General features: G+C 33.8%; 1 protein-coding gene across 1 annotated transcript in view; it reads right to left on the reverse strand.

The window, feature by feature from the left end:
• LOC105623860 (agrin-like) overlaps positions 1–17,939 on the reverse strand; it is a 43,324-nt gene extending 25,385 nt beyond the window's left edge. Inside the window, exons 1-5 of the mRNA XM_012205233.1 lie at positions 17,870–17,939; positions 16,919–17,155; positions 7,533–7,748; positions 6,222–6,463; positions 3,882–4,068 (exon numbers count right to left, since the gene is read on the reverse strand). Of these exons, the coding sequence (XP_012060623.1) occupies positions 3,882–4,068; positions 6,222–6,463; positions 7,533–7,748; positions 16,919–17,155; positions 17,870–17,939 (952 nt within the window). The remainder of the gene's footprint in view (positions 1–3,881; positions 4,069–6,221; positions 6,464–7,532; positions 7,749–16,918; positions 17,156–17,869) is intronic.
• Positions 17,940–22,226: the final 4,287 nt, after the last annotated feature.

Here is a 22,226-nt window from a genome sequence, read left to right on the forward strand (position 1 = left end):
CATATATATATATATATATATATATATATATATATAAGACATAAAATACATTAAAACATAAATATAATAATTAATAAAAAAAAATATTAAAAATATATATATATGCGTATATAAATACATACATTTTCCTTTTCAGAATCCAAATATTATTACATTAATTTCATATAATGCTCTATAAATGTTATTATTTCAAATTTTATTATTATTCTTAACTAATTCTAAGTCTTAACCAATTTCTAGTCTTGCATTCTCCTTTATCATTCTTCAAATTTCTAAGCTACCGTGTTCTCTCAATATTAAAAGGCAATCTTTTTCGACGCGTTCACCGAAAATAAGTGTGATATGAGGAAAATTCGATAAACCTTGGCATAGGTTTTCATCGCGTAGATGCTCCTTTTTAGAGAAGATCACTTTCACCCACCGTCATTCCGGTATCCCATTTCATCAGATTTTTGTGATGGAAATTACTGTTTGTGTTTAGACTAACTCTCGCGAGTACGCGATTTTATATTCTCTAAGCCTTAGAGCCCCGTCAGTCGAGGGGGCTGATGATAGGGTTGACTGGTTTGATGGAATCGCTGTTTGAACGTATCCCTTGGCGTAAGCTTTTGATAAATCTGCCGTTTGATAGCGGAATGTGCTTGTTCGCGTTGTATGCTGACAAGTAGAACTTTTTAATAAAGATGCAAATCAGAAATGTTACTGTTTATCCTGCGCTGGACCACAAGACACAAACACGAGTACATCCGAAAAGTTTACATCCTAAATTGACCTTCTTATCAATTGCTTGCATTAATCTTTGTGTATTTTATAATAGCAACATTTATTTATTTTAATTCTTACGTATGTTATATCTTATTTATATTATTTTTATTTATATATATTATATTTTTTATTAATTATATTCACATATAATATATATTATATGCATATAATGCATATAATGAACGGAGATAATATGGATAAATATTTCTGTATTATAAACTTTAATAATTTTCATTTACTATTCAATATTTGCACGTATTTCTGAAGTACATGCCAGTGATTTTAGAACTATGTTTTACATAGAGCTATCAAGGAATGCTTGTGCGAATATGGATGATTTGCGTTGGAAATGAGCACCGAATGTCATCGTGCAACCATTCCTTGGGATCAGCATCGAGTCGTGCATTTGTTTCGCGTTGAAAAGCGCTTCGTTGGCGAGTAGTTTCCATAAAGATGAAGGATGAAATCGGGGAAAGGAAGAAAAGCAAATGATTTTTTTTCCTCGTTTAATTACGAAAGTACTCTTATTTTTACAGGAGAAAATTCACTGTTAACAGAATATTCTCGAGAGCATATAATACTATATTTAACAGTATAATATTTAATGTTTAACTATCGCGGACTAATTATAATAATTTAATTGTAATTGTGTATTAATTTTTGATCCACAAAGAAAAAAAGTTATTTTACCCCTTATCCCTTATTTAAAAAAAGTGGCAACTAAAAAAAATTAAATTGTCAGTTAAGTTATTGAACTAATCAAATAATATCAACAAAAAGAATTATTCTCTTAGCACGAGCAAATGTTATTTTTGTCATTATCATTTTACAACTCTTAAAACACTTTTTTGAGCTGTGATATTTTAACAAATTTATGAAGTTAAGTTAGTTCACTTTTGATGATTAATATTTGTCAAAACTCATTCATAGCAATAACTCAAAAATAAAGTTTTTTGTACTTTTGAAATAAGGGAATATTTTATAAGTTTGCATTTTAATATAAAATTTTTTTTTCAGAATCATACACGTAACTATAGTAAGTTGAAGCGCTTTAACTTCTTGCCTATAAGAACTGATAAAAACGTGATAAAACCTAATATTTAGGTTTTATCACGAGAAAGTTACAATCATGTCATTGCTGTAATCAAAATTGCATGTTTTATGACAAAATTTGAATGAATATGCAGATCGTAAAGCGATTGAAGTGCAATATTTATCAAATGCTATACGAAAAGAGGCACAGAACGGAAAATCGCTCAGGAATTCGCGTCCTTTTGAGACCGCGGTCCTAATAATAGCTTCTGGAATATCGAAGGCGGTAGACAGAGGGAGGGAGAGAGTGGGAGAAGGGTAGATTAATAAGAATGAAATTGCAGGGTAGGAGCCAACGTCGTAAAGTACACGGTCGATGAAATCTCGCTCACCCCTTTCTCCCGTTTTCCCGCCCTCCCAGGATCGGCGGAGGGCACGGCGTCGTTATTAAAGGCATCGTAGAAAATAATAAAATGAAGATTAATAGCGCGAGCTCGCGTGCAGCCGCGATGATGCATCGTCGAGTGCAGTATGCATGAAGTTGTTTACGATATCGCCCGGAATTCCTATTGCGAAGGAGGAAACGGGAAGAAAAGAAATGCTCCGCTGCATGAGTAGTATCGCTGAAAATATCTGACGTGAAGCACAGCTTTATCAAAAGCGGCACTCATATCATACGTATTCTCGGAAGAAAAGCTAATAAAACGAAATATGACATTTCAGTACGTTGAAAAGTAATTAGATCGATCGTATTTAGGGATCAAAATTAGAGGGATACCCTTTGATATAGTTTGGAATCATAATTCATTCCTTTTCTGAAATCAATGCCGATTTTTACGGTCGTTTTATCGCGTCGTATCGAACATGAGGAAGCAAATGTGCAGGTGGACGGTCGATCGATGTTTAATTCTGAGGGAACACGCAAGGCCATCGACGTTAATCAAGTTTCATGCCGCCGCGCTACTTAAGATCGTTCAGAAATCCGTTATAAATTCAATTTACCCGCGCCGGATATTCAAATTAGTCGTAGCAAGTTTTAAGTTACCGCCGCTGCCGGGGCGGTTACGCGACCGTATATTAACCCCTGCTGTCCGACCACTCCGGCATATTAAAATCGCAGATTTGTTCTCTTAACGCTCCGCCGCGAGTTGGAAATTATTTTTCGCATTCGATATTAGTGTCGATAAGAGCGCTTAACGTGGAACAATCCGCCAGATTGAGAATTCAGAATTTTATGTGATTAATTTGAGCACCCTCCGAAGGACTTCGCGGAACCTATTTAAAAGATTAACTTGCTGACAATATATTTTATCCGTGACAAAAGAACGAGCGATTGAATGGATACAAAATTATTAAGCGAAACAAAGGAAGCTGTTAGGAAATGAAAATTGGGATTTGAATATACTCAAATTAAATGAAAAAAATTTGCTGGAAAATTAACATTAACCAGCTGAGGTTCTTTAGTTTAAGAATTATATTGCAATTTAATGCTTTTAATTATATATTATTAGATTGTCTCGTTATATTATATTAAAAGACGCCAGAAATTCTTTCTTTTAAAACAAAGAAGGTTCCCATATCTATTTATGGAAAATTATTATTCACATTCTCCTCAAATATTTAACATTGATTATAAAACTTGAAACGTATCTTTTATTTATACGGACTATATTGTGAATAACGACAACGCTTGATTCTCATTTGTCTTATTGTTTTATTCATTTAATTTTCAAACGTCTTTTTGGTACATATGACATATCTGCCTTTTTTTTACAATGCTTTTTTCGTTACTTTTATAATTTTATTATTAATGCATATATTTGCTTAGTATTATGTTCCGTATAATATTTGACATTTGATATATTTATTTTTATAAGCAAACGAATTGGATTGGGTATGTTATATCCAAGTATGTTGTTATTCTTGTAATGTGGCGTTTAGGAGTTAACTTATCAAGAGTCCTTCAATCTATTTATTATATTATTTTGGAATCAGATATGTAATCAATCGTAATTACCGACAAACTGCATATTTACACGCATGATGTATGCCCTTGTTTAAATTTATTTTGGATAGATACTCACTGCACAATCCTTGATACAAAACGCGTATCTCCCGTCGATGCTGACATGCCTCCAAGCGAAGTTTGCACTCGTTGCTATAGCTGATGCCATCATCGCCGCATACGGGTTGAAATTCTGCCGGACAAGTCGGACATTCGCACACAGCATTGCCGGCGATCTCCGCACAAATTGCGCCCCATTGACACATCTGCAAACCGAATAGTCATATGGGATTGTGTATGTGATGTACCGTTATACATCAAGAAAAGCTATCATTGTAGTTTGTCTTGTTTCCTTCTTTTTAATTTAGCATCCCAATTTTTTAAGATGTCTAAAGTGTCGATGATAAATTGATACATGAATGCTATAATGTTAGTAATAATAATTATAAATAAATCTACAATATAATTATTATTACTATCATAAATAATTTATATGAAAAGAATAGTTTTGTTGAAGTGTCTAAAAATTTAGCTTGATACAGATTTGAAAATAATTTTATTGGACCATCACCAAAAATAATTGTATGCAAAATTTAAGCATGATAAGCAATAATGTAAAAAATAATATTGTAAAAAATTTTGACATTTTTCCAAGTTTATATAAATCTTATATAATTATTTTGATAGTCCACTATATTTTGTATCTATTTAAATTTTTAGATACTTAACTATGTTCTGTATTGTACATCTTACAATTAGATAAGTTATTGTCTTTTTTTTTATATAATATATAATGTCATAATATATCTTAAATTGTCTGAAATTAAGGCAAACGCAAATACAGTGGAAATGTAAACAAAGAATAAATTAGATAATGGAAAGTTTGCAGACTATATCAAGAATATCATAGTCCATAAAGTCGTTCATGAGAAATACATGGGATGAGAAACTCAATACAGGAATGTCTTCCTGAAATTCATCGAGCTCGATCTCTCCTCGTTCCTTTTCGTACTAGTCTATCTACTAGCTTTCCCACGGAGATATCCGGCACAGCGTCATCCAATTAGTGACAATTGCTTTTGGCGAAGGAGCTCGTCGAAATGGTGAAGATCTCACCTCGAGCTTTCGAATTTCGCAGGGAATCGAGAAAGTATCGAGAGGGAGAAATAGTAAAAGAGAGGAAATTCCTTCCACACTCCATCGGGCTCTTGATCCTTTCCAATTTCTGCGGTGAATACATCCAGCAATTTCCATTTCGCGAGCGAGTTCGGTGTCGATTACGAACCTTGTTTTGTGAACCAATGACGTTTGTAGCTTAAATCTAGTTAAATTGTGTCGTTTTAAATAGCAACACGTTTATTTTTTTATAAAATTAAAAATAATCCATGTCAACATCATCGACATGATTTATCTGTGATAAATTTAAACTTTTAATTATTAAAAATTATTTCTGTTTTTTTCGCAGAATTTATTTTAGATTTTTCTATGCTCAATGTTTCATTGAAACAAGCATACATCAAGAATATTTTATACCAATATTTTCTGTTGTAAATTTTATACATCAATTACATTGATTGTGCTTTATATGACGTATTCATTTTATCAATCTCTCGAATTTAACGAAATAGTTTTCAATGAAATATCCACAAACTGAATTGCAGCTCATCGAAACGTTTTTCCTAAAGAAAGCTATTGTAGCTGAAATTATTATATATACATATGAATATTATGCTCAAATGATGCATTAAATACGTGTTTTTTTCTTAAAACCGGAAGTAAGCCGAAACAGTTCTTTATGCTATAATAAAAATGTTATAAAATAGACCTACGTTTATTAAATCTTCATAAAATTGTGAAATGTATAAAAATATTTATTTTATTTAAATAAATAATATTTTTAACTAAGTATTTTAAACAAGTAAAAATTATTTAATATACGTTACAGACATCTTACATACATTTTTATAACATTTGCTAAATAATTTAAAAATCGTATTATATTTTAAACATTTATTTTTCAGTTTATACATTTATTATATGATACTAACATTCGTATTTTGAATGTAATTGTGTTGCTTCGGATGTACAAAAGAAAAGTAACATAAGATGCGGTGTACAAAAAAACGGAAAGTATATTAATAATGAAAAAAGGCGCTACTAATATAAAGACACATGATCTACAATACTTAAAGTAACTAATAATATGCAACAAGCAATGCAATAATTAAACGAGTGATATAAATTGCAAAAAAGTGGAATCATAACGTATTCAACAAGAGCAATAATTTACATCGTTGAAATTCCGAGGATCCGAGAGAAGACAAGAAATCTTGCTCGCGTCGCGCCGAGCGCGGAAACGGAAGCGGAAACCGCGAGTGTGCCTCGTGTTTCCGTACGTGAGATACTAGCTGAGACTGACCTTCTCGGAGCAGGGTCCTCTGGAGCCGCATGTGCCGACGTAGGCGACCTCGATGTTGTTCCTCGTCAGACACGCCTGCCTCTTCAGCTCGCACATGGACGTGTAGGTTGTTCCGCCGCGGGCGCACACGGGCCTCATTATCGGTTCGCAGTCGGGACGACACTCGCAATTAGCGATCCCCTGCCGATTGATCGTGCACTGCTCATAGAAGTTGCATTTTGCTGCTTCGCAGGGATTTTGACCTGTGAAATCGAACGATCGTACGACTTATGTCACGATTATTTTTACTTTCACATATATATTTCAGAAATCGTATATTTTTGATCTACGATAATCTCAAAATATTAGATTTTCAAAATATGATAATTATATAAATGAGGATTTAAAAAACCAAATTAATAATTCAATGAAAAACTTTTGATTTGTTTGCGCGATTACAATATGTATAATTTTTATAAAATGCTGAGAAAAAAAATGTTGCAATTACTATAATTTATTTACAATCAATCGGGTCAACTATATATCTTTAACTATAATTTATAATTATTTTTGGTGCCAACTATATATTTTTGTAGAATTAAAAATAATTATTATTAATATTATAATAATAACAATAAAAATAATAATTATAAAAATAGAGCTCTTCGCGATAATTGTTTTACTATGTAATTAACAACCACTTTTCTCTCAATATTATGAAAAGCAATCAAATGAGTTATGGAAAGTTCATTTTTTCAATACTTGAGGGGCCAACTTTACACTAGTAAGTTTCCTTATCGTTTAGGAGAGTAAAGTAAAATATAGCACGATTATAAAATTTTTTAATTTCATTAACTTTATTCTTAAGTTACTTTTCATAGTCACAATTGATATTATGTCATATCATAAACCGAATTACTATACGTTTTTGAATACAAAATGTATTCAACTGTGAATTACTGTACGTAATTCACAGTTGAATACATTTTGTATTGCGTCTCTTTGATTCAAATTTGCTCAACAATAGTTGCAGAAGGCAATTCTGAGTGCAAAAATATTACCAATATACTCCAAAAACCTTATAATGCACAAATTACTTGCATAACCGGTTTTTTTTATATAATGTAATTATTAATCATTAATCAAAATTATTCATTACTTTTAGGATGACTTTTAGGATGACTCTTGTATAATTATTAATCATTAATCAAAATTATTTATTACTGTGCAACAATTAATCGCATGCAGGAAAGCAATTTATACAATTTTCTGAAAATTTTATTGCCGTTATATTTCACGTGCTGAGTAAAAAATGTTAATGATTTTTATTACCGGAACTGCATGCACCATTGTAGATTTTCTTGAGCGGTAATCTCGAACGACAGGCTTCCTGTCGAAGGTTGCATTCGTTCGAATATGTTTTGCCGTCGCTTCCGCAAACTGGCGAAAGTTCTAGGCCACATTGTTCCCCGCAGCGACAGACTGGTTGTCTCAAACTATCCAGCTGACAGACTTCTGGTTTTGAGCACTCGATGCCTCCGCATGGATCTAGAAAATTAATTTGTAATTAACAGTATCGACACACAATAAAATAAATTAGCGGGAAAAGTACGAATTCAATTACATGTACGATGGATGAGACGTGCATTATACTAATTAATTATGCTGAATAAATAGAGTTCTCTCCAGCTTCCTGAAAAGCATTACAAAAACATTTAATTTTCCTTAAAGAGGAAAATTATTCTTCCTTAGCTCTGCTTTATTTATTCCTGGCAAAAAGGATTCTTAATTATCTCTCAATTATAGTGATTCACTTTGTGAGTAATTATAAGGATTGATCAAATGATACGCGCGTTAAAAGTTTCATTTGCATTCTATCGGCTCTTCTATCTCATTTTGGGAATTACTACTAATCCTGGCGAAATCAAATGAATTTAAATAACTTTCTTGTGATTCTTTTTATGAGTTTCATTTGCATACGAGAATCGAGAAAACCTACATATAACGTTAGGCGGATAATGATAGAAGGTCACAAGGACCGTATGGTCCAGTTGGAGGAGACACGGTACCGAGATTAATCTTCACCCTCGACCAAGGAAGGAAGGAAGTTAGATTCCGTTTCCTGTCTACAGGCGGTAGCTAGGTTTCGGCCTTATATACCAGCAGCTGACGAGGCAAGTTCTCCTCCGGCAGTGGTGGTGTTTCTCGGCGTTAGCTCGAGTTACAGTCCAGTGGAGCGACTAAACTCAACCCTTCCGTAACTCAAATCCGGGCGTCCTCCTTCGTTGGTGCTTCAGTTAGTTTGAATTTAGCACTAATCGATCTTGGAAAAAGTATCGTTGCATCATCAATTGCGAAATGACCAGTATTGTTGTTTTATTATTTCATTATTCGAATATATTCTTAGTAATTAAGGCAGACTCCCAAATACTTTTATTTATCATTCATCCTTATAGTTCCATCTCATTCAGATCTTGAGATGATTAACGATTAATGGACGAGAATACTCCTCTTTCCACCCTTTTCATCGCTTCGTAATTCCATCTCCGTGCGATGGGGAGAAGTCCTTATATCGCTTCTATCGCTTGCATCGGACGAGATAGAACGATGTCATCGCGCCCTTTCAAGATCTCGGTGCCTTAATGGGATTTCTCATCGTGCTTCTTTTCCGTTCGTCCGTCTGCAGCCTTCATCGAAACACCGGCCACGATCTGATCCCTTGAGAGAGAGCAAGAGTATGAGGATGGTTACGCCGGCGCTTCGCGTTAACTTCACGCGACATTACCCTGATGCGGATTTCTTTGTATTATCGGGCTGGAGCTACGACGTGAAAGCCGTCGGAAGACCTTTTCAGTATGGACGACGGACTTGCTGTTCGACGGCTGGAATCTCCTGTGGAACGTGTGCAAAGACGGGCGACACGATGCGGTATATCGCGACGCGAGTGACTGATGAGCACATTCCTTGTATTATTGGCGAATTGTCATTTAATTTAGCGAAGGAAAGAGGCGTGACAGGAGTATCAATTTATTTACGGACAATAATAATTTTGGAAATATTGCGCTGAGAGAAAAAATTGTTATAATTACCATAATTTAACTGTGTGGAAAAAATAATTTTGCTAAAAAATCTACAAATTTAACTAGATACAGATCTGGAAATAACTTTGTTGGACTATCAAAACTATTATGTAGGACGCTCAAGCATAATGAACAATGCTGCAAAAAGTTTTAACATTCTAGAAACTGTTGGAGTGTCCATAAATTATTTTCATAGTCCGACAAAATTATTTTCAGACCTGTATTTAGCTAAATTTTTAGATACTTTAACAAAATCGTTCTTTTCGTGTATAAATATTATTACTAATATTAATACTAATAAATCATTATTACTAATATTACGATTATAAAAAAATGTTCCTAATTATTTTACTATGCAATTATAGTCACAAATAGTGAACACTTTTTTCTCAATGTATATAATCGCGAAATATGCTGTTGTGTAACAAATTATTTAAAGAACATTTTATTCTAATAAGAAAACACACAAGCTTCTCAAATTCTCGATTTATTAATTCTGATGAATTGAGGATTATTTTTTGAGGTGATTTCGAATAAAGAATTGAGGACCATTCCTTGAGGTGATTATCAAATAGGAGAGACGCTTGCGAAGCAACCGATTTATGTACACATAAGAGTGCATCCTAGTTACTTCCGCTAAAGTAACTGCAAATATCGATCCTTTTTAGACGCCTTCCTTTCATGTGCAGATACCATGCGCATATCTCTCCCGTATTCTACAAGTATTGCAAGCGGGAATATCTCAAAATCACTCAGCGCTCGGTAAAAGCCTTGTAAATTGCTTGTCGCCGTCATCCACGGACAGAGCAAGTCAGCATCATCCATTTCGTCTGTAGCTTTACGATTTTACCAGTTTGGCAAGGCTGCTTCCTTTTGGAAACGATGTCGCGAATTGCGATAAGATTTCAAGAGAGAGAAAGAGTGTATATATTTTTTTCCTCCTTTCTTTATATATTAAATATCTTTATATATTAAATAAATAAAAAAAGAGAAAAATTCAACAGAATAAAGCGCAGAATAAACGATACATAAGCCAAATATATACAAGGTGTAAACTTTCCTGAAGCTAAAATCCCGTCGAGGCTTCTCATCGAGGTTTTTTTTCATGCTCGTCTCGACCACGTCGCGGAAAACATCCGGAAACCTTCCTTTCGCCTGTGACTCCGGAAGAAACTATGAGAATTATATGAGACACGGTTTGACATTACGCGGGCGTAGATATAAGGGTATTATGTCTGGGGAGCAATAACAGGGTTTATGTTAACGCACCTCCGCGATGCTTCCGGCTTGATGTACGTTCCGACTTCCGTGTAGCTGTCTCTGTTCGACCCATCCACGTTCTCGTCTCTGCGTAAGCTTTTTCTGTGAATGTTCTCTCTCTCTCTCTCTCTCTCTCTCTCTTTCTGCGCCACTTAGGCCCTGAACGCGTAAACATGAGCGCGTAAGAACGCAAGACGCAATTTACGGGGCTGCGGACGACGTAAAATTTCGGCTGAATTCGAGTGGCGGTGCAAGCCGGACAAATTGCTGCCTGCTCGTGTAAAGATAAGTTTTTACGAGCATATCAGAAGACGGCCAGAAAGTGGCGGCTGTCTCAGTACTTGTTTCATGAGATGATGTTGCGGTTGATGGTCGACGATAACCGCCGTTGAAGCGCAAGAGCATTAATCTTTGAAATTCAAAGCGTTGCGATCCGCAATGAATATTGAATCTTATATTCTTTAAAAAAATATGAGTATGGATTTAATACATTTCTAGCAAAATATTAGAGAAATTGTATACACTAACTTGTATAAAAAATTTGGATTTAACATCATACGCTGAAAAAAAAGATTGGCTGCTGCACCAAATTAGGTGGTAAAATATGGCATAGCATTTTTAATTGGTTGCAGCAGTCAATTTTTAATTATGTTAGCCTATCGGAATCCTATATTGACAAGCAGATAATCTAACGCAACTAAAAATTGGCTGCTGCAGTCAATTAAAAATACTATGCCATATTTTACCTAATTTGCTGCAGCAGCCAATCTGTTTTTTCAGTGTATATAATTCTCGCCATATTAATTATAAACATATGATATAAACATAATATAAATATTAATCTATAGCATGGATTTAATATCATAAGTTTTAAATCCATATCATAATAAGGTTAATAAACACTTTTAAATTTACATCATGATGATGTTGATATGAATAACAGGGATTTTTAATCCACATTAATATTAACACAGTGAGAATTATATAACGCATGTGGTATTAAATCCACATCTATATTTTTAGAATGTATGCAATTTCCATGTTTTGTTAGCTATGAACATATACCGGTTTTTAATTAAGATAATTTTTACGAAAATCATGTCTTCATCTCTTCTAATTTAAGCTCTTCCGCATTAGAAATTATAGTCCCTCGCAATTTCTTTTAGAATCGTGTTCGCTCTCGCAATTTTCATTCGTTTCTAGCGACTCCGTTAGATCATTAGTGATAATATGACAACATGATTAATACCTAATTCACAGCGATGATATTTCCGGACCGACAAGCATAGTAACCAGAGCTCGTTAGCAGCTCTCTGACTGATGAGCGCAATACTCATATCCTCTCTCATCATCGGTAATCGAACTCACGCGAATCCTGTTGAGTAGCAGCTTGTTTGTCACGGTTTTTAACGACGATAATGTTCTTGCTGCTTTTATCCTTACTGCGGCGTAATCTCGCTATCGACACTTACGCGATCATCGATAACCGATTGCACCCGTTATTTACGTCTCCCGTTCGTTTCTTGTCAACTTGTGCTCAACCCTCGGCGCGAGAGATTCCCTTCCGTCGCATCCTTTTTTTTCGCCTGCGCCGATCTCGAGCCTCAACGTATAGATTGAATCTTTCGTTTCCTCGAACCTGACATCAACGAAATTTCCGGCTCGTTGAGTCCCGTTTGCAAGAGGTCTCGTAGATAAACACATTTGCTTGTTGGTTTGTCTCGGGTTACACCATGCGTCCCTTTCGGCGTCTTTTCGCCCTCGTACGAGAGCGAGCGCATCTCGACACGTCTCAGCCCTGGCTCGGCGAGTGTGAGAATTTAGTTGAATCCATTTCTGAGGTGCCACGCCTCGGGAATCCAACATTCCCTCATGGCAGGCTCTACCTTTTCTCGGTCGACCTTTATTTCGGCACGTTCGAGCGTGAAGAAAATAGCGTGCTTCTTTCTTTTTCTCGAGGCTGGATATGCGTGACGGGAGCGACTTGCGGGTGGTGTCTCACGAAAGAAAAGAGTATAGAGAGTTGGATAGAGATGATAGAGGCGCTCCTTTCTTTACGACGGAAGGAAACTCACTCGGAAGACGAACCAAGGCGCAAGCGAGTTGGGAAAATATTTCTAGGAGAAAGCGAAATAAAAATTTAATCAATACGTTGCCATTACCGACGACGGAAGTATGATATACGAGCACTGAAGCATTCATATTGTGGTTATGTTCGACGGTAATAAAAAACGAATAATCCAAATAAACTAGAAGAAAGCAGTAGAAGTAATACAATTGTAGATTTCGTTTATGTAAAGAGAACTTTTGATTTATTCGCAGCTGCTGATCTGACAGATCTGCGATTTTTCTTCTTCGGAGTTGATATATTAGTATTTTACTTTCTTTCATTTTTATTTTTTTTTTAAGTCGGAACTTTTAAGAAATGCTTCAACACCATATATTATTCCTCTTCATGTTATATTTACGATGCTAATAAAAGTAGCTTACGTAAGGAATCGATAATTACGTTGAGCTCGACATTCCCTGCTTCTGCAGTGGAGGTTTTCACCCTCTTGCATGGAGTTTCAGACGCGGAGATTCAATCTCGCTTACTCTTTTTCCACGTTCCATTTCACCATCCAATCACGACCGCGAAATAGTAGCTGCACCGGCGAAAGAGGAGGGGAACCAAAAAGTCTCGAAACTTTTGGGAGTTAATTTGATTTATCGTATCGTCGTACCGTCACTTCAGATTCATGCCTGGAGCAACTCTTCATCTAAGTGATGAGATGAATGAGGGGCGGAGGGAGGGGGGGGGGAGAGAGAAATTCACGAATGCTGAATTTTGTGAGGTTGCACTTTGAGGAGAATTTATTATTGATTCCGGCGTTTAAAAGGAGGGAGGGGTCACAACTGGTACCGATTGATAAAAAAGGGCAACTCCATTGTTGTACTATAGGCTTTCCACCCAACAGAAGAACCGACTGAGAAAATTCTTCTCTTTCCTCCTTCTTTCTTCGCCCTCTTGCCTTCCCCATCTCGTTATTCGCTTTCGACCATTCCTGGCCGGATATTGCGTTTCATTGTTTCTGGTATAAATGACGGCAGAAACAGTAGAACGAAAGGAGAAGACGTTCATCTTTGTAAACTTCCGGCGCGCAACTCGTTCCTTTTTGATTCCTCCATCGTCTTTACGTCTCTATTACACTTCCTTTTATCGTGTACGTTGCGAGCTGTTATTAAGCTCTACGATTGCATCATACGACGAGCGTCGCGGATTTATCCCACATACATACGGCTACAAAGATTATTATTTTCAAGTATCGCTCTTTATACGCTCATAGGATTTATGACACTCTGCGTGTGATTCTAACATGAGATATCTGCACTTTTAACTATATTGTAATGCTTTCGTCATAAAAGTTTGCGTGCATTTTCCCGTGCAGTCTTTTCAAAGATCATCCATAATTTTTACGCATTAAAATTGCAATTTATACAGTAATGTAATGTTGAATTATTAAATACACTAGTCATTTATTTCCGTCATGTAAACTTTAAAAAATTACCTTTTAGAAAAGGATATAAAACTAAAGGATATAAAACTAAAGAAAGAGTATAAAACTAAATGTATAAAGCTAATTCAAAAAATTGTTTTACTATTGTGACTTTTAATAAAAAATTTTAAATACTTTAAAAATTATAACAAGTATTATGCTGCACAAAAATGAATTGTAAACATTAAAAAACAGAAAATAATTATATTAATTATTATTTCCATGATCTGGATATAGATATTTTTGATCCCCTAAGCAGTTAAATCGTTTCAATTATATACTGCAGACATATTTAGAAAAATAAAGTATATATTATGATTTTGATGAAAATTCAGCTTTTGCTGAAAATCTAAAAATCTCTGCTAAAAATTTTGTTTAATGCAAATCAGAAAATAATTTTGTTGAACTATCAAAATAATATTTTAGAATGCTCAAATCCATTGTCAAAATATTAATATTTTTTTTTATTATTATGCCTGAATGTCCTAATTATTTTAATAATCCAATCGAATTATTTTTAAATTTATATCTAGCTAAATTTTTAGACATTTCAACAAAAGTTCTTTCCGTATAATTTTTTAGATTCGCTGTGAAATCTTTTGTCCTTAAAGCGGAGTTCATTACAACTAGCATCAGCTCTCAATTTCTCTCTCTTTATTATCAAATCATCCTAAAGTCACTATTTGTATAGTCCTTTACGTTTATACATTCCTAACGATTATTCCTAAAGAGGGCAGGCAGCTTGGAACCGTTCAACGACATATTTAACTAGCTCGTTAACCGGCGATTATCGTTACTGTCTACCGCACCGAATTGCGCAGTGCTACGAAGAAGATCCAGTGTGAAGAAGGAACGAAAGGAAAATGGTAAGGATGGACTTATCTAATCCTAAGCAAACATGGCCTACTCCCGGTAGCTACCTGTCTGATCAAACATTTGTCTTTACTACTCGGTTGATTAAACGCCTGCCAAGTTTGTACTGCTTCCATGATAGGGAGAAGGAAAGGTTAGATGAGGGAGAACTCTCATTCGTGGGCGTGTGTACGACTATCTGTGGACACGAATGGTGACAGCTGTGGAATATAGCGCATTAAGGTGCGGATATATGTGTAGAATGTCTTAGATTACATATAGTTCAAAAGAAACGGCAATAATTTTATTAGTTATCAATATTTAAAAACCTGACATTGACATCATGATAGAATAAATTCAAGTAAATGTAACTTAATCCTTCGTTGACATTCTTTTTTTGGTTCACTTTTTGACATACTGGGTGATTCACCCAAAGGAATATTTAAACAATTGATATTCTTATTCAAAAAATCCAATCAGTATAAAAAAAATGATGGGTCAATTTTAAGGTCTGTAGAATACATTCAAATAGTTTTTGATTGAAATTTCAATATAATTTTTGTGAAAAAAATTCTTGAGTTCAATGAGTAGAGAAAAAATGATTGAAATCTTTGAAAAATTGTAACTTTTAAAAAATTAAATATTAAAAGTTAAAAATTTACAGAATTATTGTTCAGATATGATATTTTGAAAAAAAATTAATTTAGTTGGTTTTGGATAAAGGATTTGGAATTTATTTTGCATATAGGCTATTTTGGAAATTGAAAAAAACAGAGATTTCTTTATAAACATATATTGTATTTTTGTTCTAAAAAATAAAAGAAAATTGAGTTTCAGGGAGTTAAAATAATTTTGTTGACTCAGTATGTCAACAAAGAGTTAATATATAGTATATTTTATTTTTTATTAATTCCAATGAGGAAACTTTATCTGATAACACAATGTTAAATATTAAAAAAGATAAAGATAACTTCCTTATTTCGACTTTCATTTAATATTTAATATAACTTACTAATTATTGAAAAAGATCAAGTCCAATTTTGATAAATAATTCTGTAAGAGAGCATAGAATTTTTGAACCATTCTGTATAGGAGATCCTAATCTCCACCGAGAGTGCTGCAGATAGATAAAGTGATGTAGATGTAGATAAGAAGTTAAAAAACGCTTAGGTTGATCAGAAGGGCGTTTCTTTTCCGCTGATAAATCGCTTTAGCGGAAATACAAATAATTGTAACGAAATATTTTCTACAGGAAAATATAAATAACAGCGCTTTAAGCAGATGTGTTTATACCAGCGAATTGTTTGGAATGTTGGTAACTTGTTGGCAACAAATAATAAAATACGAGTGAATGCGAAATAACGATTTAGAGAGTGATACAATATGAGAACAACAGCGCGTAACTTTTTATACGTATTTAAAGTCGATTTTATCACAAAATAAAGTAAAATTGCATTGATATTTAATTCATATTATATATGTAAGCTAATGTAATATAAAAATAGATTTTCGTATCGTTTAGAGATAAGAATCATAATTCATGAATATTTGAGATATTCTTAAATTTTAATGGAAATACATTAATTTTAATTTTGATTTATTTACTTTGCGGAAATATATTATACATATATCTTTTCATTTATTTTAGTGCAGTAATGATTAATCATTAGTTTTAATCAATTCAAACGAGAGCAAAACACGCTATATACTATTTAATTTATTAATTTATTTTAATTTATGTATATTTAATGCCAATTGTCTGTCTAAGCTATACATTATAATTTATGAAACTATAATCAAACTTTATATTTCATAAATTTATCTTTGAAAATAAGATGTAATCTATTTTTGTTCAAATTGTTTAAATTATATTATATTGTGTGATAATAGGATTTATATTACAAATGAATTTTTTGTGCCATCATGTTATTTCTCTTTAATCCGCTTACTCGAGACATTCATCTCGTACATTCGCTATAGAAGCACTTACCGCATTTGCCACGAAATGCCACGGTGATGTTAGCACCTTTCTCACAAGCGGCTCGATTTAGGTCGCACAGCGTCGGATAGTCGATCCCGTCCGTGCCGCAGACAGGTCCCGATCCCTCGTGATCCCCCAAATTTGGGCAGGATTCCAAGCATTGGCAGGTCGCCTCCTTGCCATCCCTGCTTCGCACACATTGCGAACCTTGCGAGCAATTCAGCTTCTCGCAGGGATCCTTGATTTCTGCAAAAGAAAGCATCGAAGCATTTGGCATTAATTAACATGATAATTACATTAAATTATATGATAATGTTTCAAGGCAATTATTTTCTGCTAATTCTTTTTAAGCGTATTAAATTATAATCTAATCAATTATTAATAATTCATTAATTTCAAAATATGATGCGCATTATGAAATATATATATATATTTATTCACATAATCGATATTATATTTTAGATTATTTTAGAATAATTTATATGATATATAATTTCTTTTAAAAATTGATATTATTTATAATGTTTTTCTCAATTTCTTATAAATAAATAAATAAATAAATGTGCATTAAATTAATCGATTAGACAATAACTATGTCAATTATTACACGTTTAATTCATTGAAGTGAAAATGGATCGGATGCAAGACCTGCATTGTGCAAGACATATATCTCTTTTGGTCCACTTGATAATGCATGTGTACCGGAAACGAATTGGCACGATAATCCGTTGACGAGAGCAGTTCGATGTTACGGTCAATCCCATTGACGGAAGCCATTGAACAGCTTCGATTTCGAAGTAACGAGATGAAGGCCAGCGATAGGTAGGATGAGTAGGATCAACGGCATTACATCGAGCGACGTATGTTTGTGATCGAGAACGATCGTATGGCGATATGTAGAATTTAATGTTCTCGTATTTGCAGATTGGAATTGGCGCATCCAGTTTACGACAGAAATGCCAAGCGGCATGTAATCCTTCGACCTGTGTTTCCCGTCGGAATGCCGTGGAGTTGCGAATATTCGCATCATGTCTACCCGCAAACTGTATCTGTACGTCTTCGACATTTAATTTAGTTTAAAACATAGAACAGCTTGTAAATATTTCAATCCTTGAATTCTGTCTCAAAGTATTTACTTATTTATACATTCTCTGAAAACTTAGTACGTTCTAAAGTCCCGCTTTAAGCGATCTATATAATTCATGTCAGATTTCAGAATAGAATTCTATCTATGATTTTATTATCCGAGTGTATATTATACATTTTTAAATATATTTTTGTACATGTGTATATTTTCTGATATTTTCTTAAAATGTTTCCTTCAAATACTATTTTTATCATACGTCATAAAATTATAAAATTATACAATTATTCTATCCTGAATTTTTGACATGATTTATATAAATTACTTTAAAAAGACTTTATAATATTTATTTATTTTTTTCAATCTCTTCTATATAATAATAAGTCCGTGCATTTTTGTGTACTCAGAATTTTATTATTATTAAATATGTATTTTAGGCACAACCATTTTCAGGGATTTCAAATAACATGAACAAATCTCGATGTAATTCTCTGTAGCTGTAGTCCATGAAGAACGTACAACATATCGTATTCTATGTCACTTGTTTTATACTTTACACCTGATCCCCAATTATTTTTAATCGTTTATTTACAACTCGTCTTTATGATAATGCGGTGTTGACGCAATGTATTGCTTTTTCTATTCAAATGATACAAAACACGACGATTCATTTTCTATCGGTAGTACACGTAGTATGGAAACAGTGAAAAATCCACCGTATTTCCACAGAGCTTAATCAATGATATTTTTTCCGTAACGCGAGCCCGCACCACCGTCGCCGAAATGTAATTGCAGGCCGTAAACACGCCAGACGCGCGTGTACATACCGTACGTTACGGGCCGTGAAATTAAATCCGCACGATTCGCAATGAATAAACTATCGCCCACTGGGATTCATTCGCGACGGAATTTACGTGCCGCCGTATTTTTGGCGGTGCGGCAGGAAAAAGAAAACAGAGGCGCGTGTCCTACCTGCGGGACATCGCGCGGCTCGACGTGTCAGATCATTAATCCCTAAGGACTTGAAAGAGTATGTATGTGTGTATGCATATGTGCGCGTGCGTGTGCGTGCGCGTGCGCGTGTGTGTGCGTGTGCGCGCGCGTGTGAGAGAGAGAGAGAGAGAGGGGGGGGAGGAGAAAAAAGGAGGATAGTTTGTGCTCCATTAAAATTTTATCGCGCATAAGAGAAATTTGCAACCCCCAACTGTATATTTCTGTAGATGGACGTCGTAACCGACGAGATATATTTTTCGAGAAAGTGGACGTGATGTTACTGCATGATTCATTGGCGCAACGTGACACGGGACACACAAGAACTTTTGTCGTGTCTCGGATGTTTTTATTAAGAAAGAGCATATTTTATTCTTTGAGAGAAAATTAATCATTTGTATCAGAACATAATCGAAGATATTAAATGATTGACTTTGACTCTTCTGTTAATGTATAATTTTTCACCTTTTCACTATCGTATTTTACGAAGTTTCCACAAAAAATAAAGGCTGTGCAAAACTGTTCTTTATCGTTCAAAAGATAGAGTTTTTGATGCGTCATAATGAAATTCACACATAAATTAAAAAAATTTTTTAATTTTCAAAATTTGGATATGAATATCACATGCATTAAAGGATTATAAAAAGTTCACTTTAGATGTTTAATTTTCATGTTAGAATGTATAATATATTCAGAATAAGATCCTGATGATAAGATTTATAAATTTATATTGTGTATAATAACGAAATATTTAAAAAGTGAAAATATATGCACACGTTACATATTTATTGAAACAAATGTGTGCATAAAAATATATGGAATATAAATTATATATAAAATTTTGTCTTAAAAAATTGATCAAAATTATATAATAAAACATTAAAAATTTTTGTTGTTTTAATTACAACTTAATAAAATGACTATACGTTTCATAATATAAAATCACTCTTGTTATATGAAAATTTATTATGACCTTCAAGAATCAGCCATGTGTAATAAGCTTTATTGAGTAATAATTAATATATATAAACGTTATTAAATAATGTTAAGTTATAATCATGGCTTAATAAAGTTTATCATAAATTATTGATGAATGCTTCAGGGCTGCCAAGTATATACCCTTCAATTTTAGAGCGCCAGGAAAGAAATAGAAAAGCACCATAGCATCTGTTGCAAATTCATGCGTAGACTCGTGTTTCAGTTTTGGAACAAGCCGCTGAAAAATTTATAGCAGCTTCGTTTCATTGACTATCTTTAACTGAAAAAGCTTTGCACAAACAATTGTAAGATTTTTTTAATATAATTGATTTATACATTTATATCCAGTGAAGAAAAAACTAAGTTTATCTTATTTTACAATACTTGCAAAGCTACTTTTTCGCTGAATATATTGTACAACCATTAATTTGCAGAATAATGTGTAAATGTACGCCCGGAAATTCCAATGTACACCACTTTCATGTAGTGTAATCCAATCCTCTAAGATTGCCGTGCAACATCTCGATTATGACGACGTAGATCCTGTTGTCGACGATGAGAATAGGAGATGAAAGGGATGACTGTTTGTTGCCCATTCTGGGAATACCTTTCGGGAAGACGTAGCAGCAGTGAGATATTGTTAACTCGGTGCACAATATCAGGAATAGAGCGTACGTTAATATTGTACGCGATTGTTGTTGTCGTCGTCGGCTGTTACCGCCGCTTCTTCCGGAAATCGAATCCACCATCCGACGGCGCATCGTCATCGCCACCTCTTCCGCCGTTGTCGTCTCCTTTCGCGACGCGTAATTAATCATTCCGATCCTTCCGAATATCGCCTTTTGTTCCCTTTCCATGTCTCGGATAAAAAAAAAGAGAAGAAAAAATCGCGAAACCGCCGCCGCTGTCGCCGATCGCGAAATCTGCACGTTCGAGGGTGGTACCGGGATTATTTAGCAGTCTGGTGAACGAGCATGCACGCAACAAAGCGAATGCGAAAATAAAAGCGAGTGGGTTTCTAACGCTATCTGCGAGCAGTGGTGTCAATTAGGAACGGTAATTGGAAATTCAAGCTGCCAAAGCGTTCGTGCGTCGAAAGATGCGAGCGTGGATGCACCCACAGTAAAGGCACTACGCGCAATGCTAACGAGGAGTTAATGATTTCTACTATCTTCGTCCGTTATCGTTCGATTCATCATTGCTCTAAGGCTTTGTTTGTAAAAAGTATTGCATATAAAAATAATAAAGAAAATTATAATATATATATATATATATATATATATACATAACGTATACTATAGTATCTTCATACGTTTTCATATTATGTAATATTTTTCAAGAATACAGTTTCTGTCCTTTTTATTAATAAATTGTGCGTTTCTAATCGATGCGTTAAATTAAATCGATCTATCGTAGCGGAATCTCAATCAATTATAATTATTTTTAATCTTGTAGATCATCACTACTTTTCAATATGTTGTAAATCCTTTGAAAGAACTTTCTAACAAAGTATAATAACTTATGGAAGATTTTATTTTCTAAAGGTTTTCGGAGTCGCTGAATTCGATCCTGACCTTAGAATTATAAAATTCAAATTTCAAAATCTAAATGTTATGTTTATGAATGCTATCCATGCATATTATTACATTTAGCGCAAATTGTTTCATAAACAAAATGTTCATTTATCTAAGAGATATTTAAAATATTATCAATTTTTAATTATAAATCAGAGAACAATGACAACTGAGATATAATATTGGAATATTAAAAATATTCCACACAGTAAGTAATGTAGAGTTAAAGATTAGCGAAGGCTAATCTTGTACGATTGTGCGACATTTTTCGTTATGCAGGATTGAGAAAGTTATTTTACAAGTTACTTATAAGTTATTTTTTATTATAGAAATTGAGTGCAATGTATTTTATTTTTTTATATTATATTTTATTATTTGCCTTAATTTTGTATAACTTTTTATCCTCAATTTTTATATTGTATAAACGCATTTTTAAACAAATATATAAAATAATCTAAAAAGTAACTTATAAGGTAACTTTCCCAATTTTGGCAATCAGCATATGACAATTCAAGCAAACGCTCTGCAATTACGGAGTGCGCTTACTGCTCATTGTCGATTCATTTTATAATGATAATGGTTTCACAATAATAGTTTTTTTTTTCAATACACTATTTGCTGTGTAAAGTGAGCAATTGAGTCTCATCATCTATTTAATTCTTCTCAGTTTCATTCCCGTCCATTAAGAGAG

The sequence above is a fragment of the Atta cephalotes genome (assembly GCF_000143395.1).
Source record: "Atta cephalotes unplaced genomic scaffold scaffold00065, whole genome shotgun sequence".
Lineage (NCBI taxonomy): Eukaryota > Metazoa > Arthropoda > Insecta > Hymenoptera > Formicidae > Atta > Atta cephalotes.